General features: G+C 37.8%; 1 protein-coding gene across 1 annotated transcript; it reads left to right on the top strand.

Annotated features, from left to right (window-relative positions):
- Positions 1-1506: 1506 nt before the first annotated feature.
- Positions 1507-3686, top strand: hoxb13a (homeobox B13a). Its single transcript, XM_064316064.1, has 2 exons — positions 1507-2171; positions 2639-3686. The coding sequence occupies exons 1-2, from the start codon at positions 1511-1513 to the stop codon at positions 2893-2895; spliced, it is 918 nt and encodes a 305-aa protein (XP_064172134.1). The 5' UTR covers positions 1507-1510; the 3' UTR covers positions 2896-3686.
- Positions 3687-11032: the final 7346 nt, after the last annotated feature.

Here is an 11032-nt window from a genome sequence, read left to right as displayed (position 1 = left end):
TTTGTTCTGACCCGAAATGAATGTGAAATTATTCAATATTGACATGTGGAATTAAAATAAACCACACGAGGCAACCAGAATTTGAAACTGTGTATTTGATATTGATATTTCAGTCCGATTGCAATTAAACATAAGGCTTTTACCAATATGCAATAGCCTATATTAACGTAAATGCCATATACTTATCTGGTGATAAAACTAGCGTGTAATATGGAAAGTGAAAACCTGATTTAATTTAAGTGATGTTGACATTTGCACTTTATCAATTGATTCGTATTTGTATGACAATTTATTGAATTGGACAAGTCTTATATTATTCTCGGAGGCCTGTATAGGCTCAAATGCAATATTGACGAAACTAATTCATTTAAAATGACCCGTAACTTCACATAATGACAACAGCAACAAATAATAATAATAATAATAATAATAATAATAATAATAATAATACATCACCAGTTCTAAGATAAAATTACCCGAGCGTGTGGACGCACACACACAGACACAAGCACACACCTACAAACATGCATAGTTTTCAATTGTTCAATTAGGTATCTGTTGACAACATTCAAATAGTCAGGTATCATTTAGATATAGACAAAATACAACGTCTCGAAAACTATTGTAGTAAATATTTGTGATATCCACAGTATACAGCTTTTTTCGTGGATAGGCTAAAACGGTAAAATTGCTTTCCTTTTTAGGTCTGAAGATTGAGGATTTAAATGTATGCGCAAGGCGCAGATGTGTCAATATACTACCCGCGAGAAATGACAAAATTTGAAATGATAACAGTCGAGAAATCACCAAGCTTCCCTGCAAATCGCCGCTGTATCCTGGAACGTATGGATACAGGACTAGGTCTACTATTTTTCAGGATAGGTATATTGATTGATTTGTCTATTATTGATGAGCCAACTATAAATTATTAATTGTTGACTAAATTACTTTTAAATTACTTATGTGCCAGTTAAAATACTTCACATGAAGATGGATAGTTCTCCACAGCTGTGGAGAAGTAGCAATTTAATCTATTTTAATAATGCAGCTTATGTAGCTATTTATGATTGCAGGGATATCACAAAGTGTAATACAGATTGAAATAATCATTCGGTATGTTTGCATATATTGCATACATGTTCATATGTCCATTGTGATATTTATGTTTACATACCATGAGATACATTGCACTTCTAAATGCATTATATTAAAAAAATTTAAAAAAAAATCATATTCAACTTCTGTCTTTCAGAAACTGGAATAACAAACAAATAACAAAAAGCAGCCTGACACAAAGAAACCAAATTCCTCAAAATTCGTTTTAAGTTTCTACAGTTTCTCTGAAGCCATAAAACGTTTCTTGTTTTACATATCACGTGACCTGCTACTATCCAATGGAATTCCTGGCTTGCCTCAACTGAGTTGCGTCAACACAACCCTGTTGATGTAACCGGGTGTCCAGCTCCGCACCTCGGTCTTCGAAATCTGTAGACTGTATGGTGAGCGTGATATGACCACCTCCTTGGTCCTGAATCCTCGCTGGGCGGACACGGTAATGTTTGTATACGAAAACAACTTGGATGAGCTCAACAAAAATATGGAGGGTCTGGTTGGTACCGGAAATTTCTCTGCCAGCCAATGCAGAAATCTGATGGCCCATTCCGCTTTAGGGGGTCATCCGTCCAGCCTCGTGCACAGCTACACCGCCGGGGATGTATCTGGCTCGGGATCAGGGGAAGCGGGAAAGCAGTGCGCCCCGTGCCCTACGGTTCCTCAAAGTTCGTCCACGACTCCTCTGCCATATGGGTATTTTGGCAACAGCTATTATCCTTGCAGAATGGGGAGGGGCTCGCTGAAGTCTTGCACACAGCCTAGCCCCCTCAGCTATCCAGCCGAGAAATACATGGACACCCCTGTCACTTCCGAAGAGTACTCCAACAGGACCAAAGAATTCGCGTTTTACCACGGCTATCCCAGCCCTTACCAGCCCGTGGCGAGCTACCTGGACGTTTCTGTGGTGCAGACTCTCGGGACGGGAGAACCCAGGCACGAGACACTGCTGCCAATGGACAGCTATCAGCCCTGGGCGTTGACGAACGGATGGGGCAGCCAAATGTACTGCGCTAAAGACCCGAGCCAGAGTGGAAACCTGTGGAAATCGGCATTAGTAGGTAAAGATATCCAGAACACTACAGCGCGTGCCCATTCCATTGCATTATGTTCATAATCGGAGTGATGGGGTAAAATACAAATGTATTTTGTACAGCAAGTGAATTCTATGCAACCGTGGCCTATGTTTTTTATATGAACTGCAGGCGGTATGATGATTCTGATGACTGTTTCAATATCTGGTCTCATTTAAGCTGTTTTTTTTTAAACATTTTAAATAGCATGTTTTATTTTGTCCTCTGAAAAATAAGTAGGTAATATATTTACTCAGATTGTATTCACAGCTGTTCCATGCGTGTGTGGAGAAACGCCGTGATGCAACCTTATAGTGGCTTGCAACAGAAAGAGCCACATTAACATTTAGTCGATGGCTAGAATAATTTTGACCATTTAATTTTCGTCTTTTAAATATTTTGAAACAAACCCGCCTGTCTTAATCTAGTAATGCTAATCGTGTTATTTGTTCCAGACGTCGTGGCTCACCAGCACGATGGCGGCTCCTTCCGCCGCGGTAGGAAGAAAAGGATACCGTACACCAAGGTGCAGTTAAAAGAACTGGAGAAGGAGTACACCGCCAACAAGTTCATCACGAAAGACAAGAGGCGGAAGATCTCAGCCGTAACCAACCTGTCCGAAAGACAGATAACAATCTGGTTTCAGAACAGGAGAGTGAAGGAAAAAAAGCTCAGCGCTAAAGTGAAGAATATTGCTCCTCAGCTTGGTTAACCAAAGCCAGGCGGAACTCGAGACTTGCATTGTCTTATTAAAGAAAGAAAAAGGAATGGATTTGGGACTGAGCTTGTATGTGCCACATCGGCTGCAGAATTACATCGCAGTCGCCTCCGGGTGAAGAGGACGCAAACACGAAGAAACGAACCCTAGAGCTGACTGCACGTGAATGGTCTGTAAATACAACAAGCATGCAGAGAACATCTGCTTCGCAACATAACTTCTGCTTTCAAGCATTTTAATCCGCTACCTAGTAACCTAGTAACGTTAGACGTGCCATTGTTATCTTTGCTTGTAGAATAGAGTATTGCATCGTGTATCGATTATAATCCAGGTCCTGTACCGTTTTGAATAGGCATGCAAATTTTAATTCAGTAGGTCTACTATTAAGCAATTCAATCATATGTTAAAGCATACATTACATTTAGAAAATTTGTTACAATATATTGAACATAGGTACCTAATGTTCTGCCATTAATGTACCAATGACACCAAAAGAAAAAGAAAGTTGACATTAAAAAAAGATATACATATACGTTTTATTGGGCAGAAAAGTACGTAATAATTGTATGCAAATTCCTAAGCTGTGATTGTGTATCTCGCTTATGTGATGTGTATGATATCTTATATGCAGACGTATCCTTGCATGCGCGTGCTTGTATATGTGTGTGAGAACCCGTGTGTGTACAAGTAAACATTTCAATTTTAAATGACAGTTTTATTGCTTCACGTCATATTTTTTCGGAATATTTAAGGGCTTAATAATTTTACGGAGAATGCTATAATTACATTTTCATTAGAATATAGCTCTCCAAGCATGAAACACGACACTACACGTCGTGCAGAGATACAGTATGCAATAGCTGTCCAAAACAACATGTAATACAGTTTTAATGCATTGCTTAGACCAAATACAAACATTAAAGTGAACATTAAGATTAGATGAAGTTATTTTAACATTTGGAACAATTATCTATGTTTATTTTCTGTTGAGAATATGCATTCAATACATTTTTATAATAAGCTTTAATAGGATAACGGAAATAGGTTAGGCGAAGGCTAAAGCACGCAGCTAGCATAATGCTAGGTGTAATAACATTTTAAACATTCGCTTCATAAATGTCTGTGCATTACTCTCACACTTGTATGACCTTGAGCTTCTTGTAAAAATAAAGATGTAAAAGAAAAGCAGGCTAAATAACCTCCATACAGGACCGGTTCCATTACAGGACTTCCGGGAACGGCTCACACAAGGGTCGTGGGCACAAGGATCGCAGATAATGAGATATTTTTCAGGTGACAGTGTAACTGTGAGGATATTCGTTCGGGAGAATGTTTGATGTTACAAAAAAACAGAGCAAAGAGGCACAGACAGCTACCATAAATCAGCTCTTAACCTTGACCTTGAGCACCCAATGCTCAAAAGATAAGCTATGACCTTGGCTTCTACAAATTCATGAATAATCAAGCAGGAATCGTCATGGGCTGTTTATGTAGTTGTCTTGGCTCGTGACAGACCGACTACTACCCCTGCCGTTTCTGCCTTCGCTTCCTTTATTTTCAGCAAAATGTAAAAAAATGCGCTTTTCAGAAGCGGCGACTAAAGCTCGCGACAACCAGCTTGTATGTAAGGCCTTTCATAATGTTCAGAGTAGGCGAAGTCCTACATTGAATTGCATAGCCTATTTTCTCAGAATTTCGACCCGCGCAGGTAAGTTTATTTGCACGCTATAATCTGTTTTATAGTCTTTTTGATGTGTGATTTACGCATCTGTCCAGATCCGAACAGTTTAACGATTGGACAGTGAGCAGAGCTGAAATTTCTCCCAGCACCTATCGGCGTCCAGGCCTATTTGGATGTTAAATATAGGTTGACAAGCATATGTCTAACATTACCATCTATAACATCATTCAGCTCTTTGCACTATCCTGCTTCAGAATGGCTACATATGCACACAAGCTACAGACACTGACAGACATTGGTCGATCTATTACGAAGGATTGTTTTAAATATAAATTGGGGTATACAGTAGCCTGTTGTATTTCGTACTTTGCAGGTATTGTGAGATAATGAGTACTGTAAAAGAAAACTACTAAATTCACCGTTATCTTGAAACATGTTCATTGACCAGTTGTAAGTCAAGGCCTGACAATAAATGACGCAATTCCTTACACTGAAAATAATTCTGACGTGCTTCTGTATTACATTACAGCTTCTGCAACTGACATGCTTCTGCAACTGTACGGCGGAATGAATCAGAGATGTTTATCTAAGTAAAAATGCTGATGTTCCAGATAATTTACTCTCCATTCACAATATGGTCAAACCGCCACAGTAATTACACAACCCAGATGTTCAAAAAAATAGCGGGACTATTTACAATGGCAATCTATGCGAAAGTAGCCAAGCCTAAAAGGTTTTGTTCAACCTATCGCTTGTCCTGCACGCGAACATGTATGAACAAAGGTTTAAATTACGTGCGTAATAAAAGATTTAAATATATGAATTCAAAGGAATTTAACATGGACTTAGGGGGTTATGGTAACACACGAGGTCAAAGCATTTTCACATTCTGTGTTATATCTTGATGATTTCTCTTTTTCGTTCACTGGAACAGCTGGCTAAAATTATGCTGTTTTTGAATCATAATATAATATAATATAATACAACAGGCAAATTGTCGACAGACCATGCAGCCTGTGTGATAACTTGACTGTATTTTGTAGTCTAAAACAAAGTTTTGTCGTCCTTTGATCATTCAATAAATGTGCAAAAAATGGCTCATCTGCTCTTCATAAGAAATGAGGAAAGCAATGAATCCACTAATATGTAGCTAATACTGAACTTGATTGGGCCGTTACAAACCCAGGTCCGGGTGCTTTGTTTATTGGCTAATTGTGTGGATTAACGGCATCTTTGCTTCAGACAACCAAGCATACAATTCTCGGATATGGACCTATAAGGCAGAAAACGACTGTTAGCACTGCATTAAAACCGGAATTTCTTACAAATTATTTTTCAGATATCGAATATTTATAATTGACAAGTCTTACGCATATAGGCCGATGTGCTGTCGATTGCAATTTCCTTTTCCAAACGGAATGGAATGAGGCTTTAGTCGAATTTAGGTAATAATAGTCTTCCGTAACGTAACGTTAGGCTACATTCACACTAACACAATAAAATTAATACGCTGGTTATGTTAGGAAACCAGTTATTCATAATGAACAACGTGAAAGCGAACAAGATATTCCGTCCTCTTTACCCTTTGAACTGTGTGGTTCACGTAAACTTACACCTACATACCAGGAAAAAAACCGAACTAAGCCTATCTGATGGAAATCTAAATCGCTTGTTTTTTCTGCGTGTTCGTGCCATTTCTTATTGACATGGACATTGAATCGATTCGCTATGTACCATCGATACATTTTTCCTAAGTGCACTCAGAGTTCACCCTTATTTTAGCCTTAAAGCTGCACATAAAAGACCATTTTGGGGGCCTTTTATGTAGATTGTTGTAAGTTCCCAAACTGGGTTTTGTTGAATCAACTGAATCTTGAAACCAATATAGTGCAATTATTTATAATTGAGGCATCACATAAATAATTAATCTTTACTTTAAAAACTGAAATGGAGATAAGTGAAATAAAACATTTTTTTCTATGCTTCAGGAATGAAAATAAACAAACTCCCCAAGGTCACGCCCAATAATCAGGACAGATATGTCAAGGAAGCATTTGGAAACGGATTTTTTAAATATATTTTTGTCGTGCTGCTATACATTAGCTTTATAGGCGCGTCACACACTAGTAACTGAGGTCCGTGTCTGTGCACTAGGCAAGCTTCAAAGGAAGTGTTTCTCAAGTTCACGTCCACAGTCGCACACACCCTCCCTCCAGACACCCCCCACCCCCGTTTTCCGCATTTCGGGTAGTCTTTTGTCTCCTGGTTGACTTTGCAGTTGAACTTGAGACATCTTGTAAACAATAAGTTGTCTGGCCCCTGTCTGGACAGCGTTAGTCACTGAACACAGGGTGCAAAGGCTGATCTGGGAAACACAGGAAGAAAAAGGTAACACACAATCCCAAACAAATAACGCTCCGGAGAGGAAACGAATATAAAAGATATGGTGTCAAGCCATTTCTAGCACCTGATACAGCTGTAAGAGGTGCGGTGTCAAGAATAGTAAAAAATAAAAATAAAACACACGTACACACACAAACACACACAACATGCTGAGGTATACGAAAGAGATGTCTTATTTCATAAACAGCTACCACAAATTGTGCTACGTGCAGTCATCGTGTAAGCTTTTTGCAGATATAAAAGTAAATGTTTATGTTTATGCAGTTCACTACCTTGAAAGTTTCATTTCAACACAATATTTGACATTATTACTCAAATTGGACCGAGAGAAACCGGCGTTTTAAATGAGTTCAAATGGATTTATATTCGCCTCTTTGTTTGGAATTTAGAGACCTAAATTCAGTCAACCTTTGCCCTTAACTTCGCTTACAATTAAATGCAGATGTGATTACATTTTTCATAACAAAAATTGGCAGGATAATTTAAGCATCTATGAAAAATAACGATATTTGATAAAATACGAATGGACAACTGCATTACAGTTAAGAGTTAAGAGTTAAGGACACGAGCTGATTGAATCAAAATGCCCAAATGTCTTTTGGTGTGCTGTTGAAAGACTGAAAAAATAAGATTAGACCTACTGAACGCTTTGGTCAATGTATAAAACATGTTGTTCTCGATATGAACATATGAGTGAAGACATCTCAAAAATGTGTTCGATTTTTGTTCATCGCGAGTTGCATATTGAATGCAAAAAGGCCTGTTATAATGCCTAATGTTTTCGTATGGGTTGGGGCATAACACTGCTCCCTTTAAAGATATGAAAAATCCGTATTTAACTCTGTATTTATATCTCATTTTAAAGTAGTGGTGCTCTCTGTTATAATTCATACAACAACGGCTTATGACAACAAATAACAAAAGTGTTGCAAAAGTGTTTGTTTGCAAAAGTAAACAAAGTGTTGTTTAAGATACATTGGTGGCGGCATTCAAATACGAACAACTCGCGGTTAAACGTTAGCATGGCTGCTTTGGATACAGTCCTACTCCACTGGAGCATTTTTTCATTAACTTGAGTGTTGCTTTTCTCATCTATTTTACACATCTGGAAAAATCTTACATGCGCCAGTACTTTCCCATTTTAGATTTGAGGCTGCTCTCCTGTTTACGAATGTGTATAATTCTAAATCTGATTTGAGTTCATTGTGATATGCAATCAGAACAAATATGTGTAATTGACGTTTCCGCGATGTCTGAAATACATTTACTTTCCATCCTTCATCTGTGGTTGGTCTGACACAAATTTCCTCATGTTTTAGGAGACAAATACAAGTAAAAAAAGCTTTAAATACAATAATTTGTCTTTCAGCTGCACACAAAGTATGGGCCACGAAAAGAGAAAGCATGCTATGGAATGGATGTGGAATTAAAAATCGACTGAAGCTTGAACCTGAAAACTGTCTATAAATCCATAAAGTTAGGTATGAATCAGGAACAAACATTCATATCAAACATATCAAAACAGTTTTAGATAATGATGCTGGAAGAAAAATAATTTAAGAATCGAGTAATAACCGATATTTCCACGCAAAGCTTCTGCAAATATATATTGACGTTACAATAGATTGAGTAGTATTCCCTTTGGCGTATATTACAAAAAAGTAGGCCTATGTATTCTATTGATTTGTCCTATTATAGCCTACGGTAATCAAATAATCTCAAAAATATTGTCTATTTGAACTATTCATATCACGATGTCGAAAAAACATGTAGCATAAAACGGTGGAGTAGGGAAATAACCAAAACTGCACAAACCTGGTCAACTGTCAATTGACTTGGACACAATTAAAACTTGGACTTTTCTATTTTCGGGTCTTAGGCTCTTGCAGAAATAGTCTGGATCACAAAGCGGTAATACAGATGTCCTGTCCTACTAATTTGAAAAGCAAAAACGTTCCCACAGGAAGCTCAGGTGTGATTAAAATAAAAATGCTCAAGTGCATTTACCACGGCCAGAAAATAGAAAATTATTAGATTTCAGAACTCGATACAAGGAGACTAAAGATACGATAAACATCAGTGCCATGCTATCGCCACAAGACATTAAATACGAATGATAATCCGAAAGATGAGTTGAAAGATCGAAGAATTAAGCAAGGAAGGCACTCAAAAAGGCATGTTTTATTAATCATATAGCGCCAGCACAGAGCCGTAAAAATAGTTTAATACTGATCATTTTTAAAAATCTACCATTGGGATACCAAGTTGTCTTATTTAATAGTCACCCTAACTCTTTCCATAGGCCTAGTCTACACCACGGGACAGGAAACTGCGGGCCCATTTTATCGTCCAAGGCTTTGATGAATTTCCTCCTTCTAAACTTCTAAACCCAAAACCTCAAACTGCCCGTGGCAGAGGCTGGTATGTTTAACTTAGTTATTTAGCCAAAGGCTTAGCCTGTAAAGTAAATCACAATCAGGAAGTATACACGTAAGAGAAGCACATCTGAAATGTTCTTGGCGTTCGTATGGATGAAAACCTTTCCTTAAATTCCAGGATCTTCTAAACCCGGATTGGATAACGCATAACCTAAATGTGTTCAGGATAGATATTCAGCCTAAAGAATGCAAAACGAAAAGTGACGAGAATCCGTTTGACTTCGAAGCAGAGAACTAGAGTCTGAACAGTTCTGCTGACTTAATTAATAGGCTACACAGACAACCCTTCCCATCGTTAATGGCGGCTTATCTTAGCATGGTGTTCAGTGGAAATGAATGCGCGCTTATTTAATTCGAGAACAATATAATTTAAAGATAAGGCTACCCTGTAAAATAGGCATGACGTATTGGTATGCAAAACACAACTCATCTGTGAAATTTTACGGGGCACTCCAATTATGCTTACCTTATAAATCGAAGTTGTTTTTGGAAGTGACTGAAACATTGCTTTGTGATGGACGGGCGCATGTTTTAAGTTATTTTCTACAGCGCAGTATATTTAAATTAATTATTTATTATCATTGTGCTTTGACGAATGATTCCACAACCTAAATGACATGTCGTGATTGCATGCAGCCTGCTTTGCAGACACATAAAAGTACGGAAAGCACACTGCACGTCCGAGGAATTGCGCGGTTTGCAGCTGTAATGTAAAAAAGGCGCCCCTGCGGAAAGCAGTGCTACTCAGGCCAATAATCAGCACAAAATGTTTAGAATGAATATATCAAGGACGCTGCAAATTAATTTAACACAAAGTAACATTATAACACTCACACACAAAAAATAAAACAATATTCTGAACATAGACTAACATATATCTGCATAATTAAACGCAACATGTAACGTAACTCACGGCATTGTTCAGCCATCTGGATTAATTATGTAGGCGGTAATAACAAACTCCGGGCTGTTGCAGCGGCTGCAAAGCCCGCTCGCGCTAAAAGGATGTGATCCAGATGTGTAGGGCCGCGCGTCCGCACAAGCACAACAGTGCTTTTTGCGAAGTAGTCCTACTACTAAATCCAAAGAGCAATTGACCTCCCTCGCCCTTTGTCAGGAATTTTTTATATTTTGAGGTGTTATAAAAATACACAATTTTGAATTATAACGTTGGTGGTTTGTCAAAACTTTAGGATGCAGAGCGTAGCCCTTATCGTATCAGTACGTGAATGTCCTGGTCGTTGACGTAATGGGATAAAAAGGAAGGTAGAGATAAGAAGTGCAGATAAAAATATTCAAATTATTTGTATGTTCAAAACATAAAGGAAGAAAAATGCTAGAATGTTTTTTAATTTTTTATTTTTATAAGAACGCATTGCTGCGGGGTAAAGATCAATTATATTTTTTATTTTGCACACTCAGATTTTAAATTAGTCGAATTAAAAAATAATCCAATTATTCGTTGTAACATGAACTTATTTCAAATTAAATAAATTCATGATAATTGCTCGTAATATCACCTTGCACCACTGAATTGGCCAAAAACGCCTTTCCGCTTAGCTATAAACAGAACATTGATATTTGATGGAGTTTATCATGAGCAAGGCAG

This window comes from Anguilla rostrata, chromosome 17 (assembly GCF_018555375.3).
Source record: "Anguilla rostrata isolate EN2019 chromosome 17, ASM1855537v3, whole genome shotgun sequence".
Taxonomy (NCBI): Eukaryota; Metazoa; Chordata; class Actinopteri; order Anguilliformes; family Anguillidae; genus Anguilla; species Anguilla rostrata.
This window is presented reverse-complemented; position numbering and strand designations above follow the sequence as displayed.

Coding starts and splice junctions, on each gene's coding strand:
- hoxb13a (XM_064316064.1), top strand. CDS start 1,511: ATGACCACCTCCTTGGTCCTGAATCCTCGCTGGGCGGACACGGTAATG. Junction 2,172..2,638: donor GTGGAAATCGGCATTAGTAG/GTAAAGATATCC, acceptor TATTTGTTCCAG/ACGTCGTGGCTCACCAGCAC.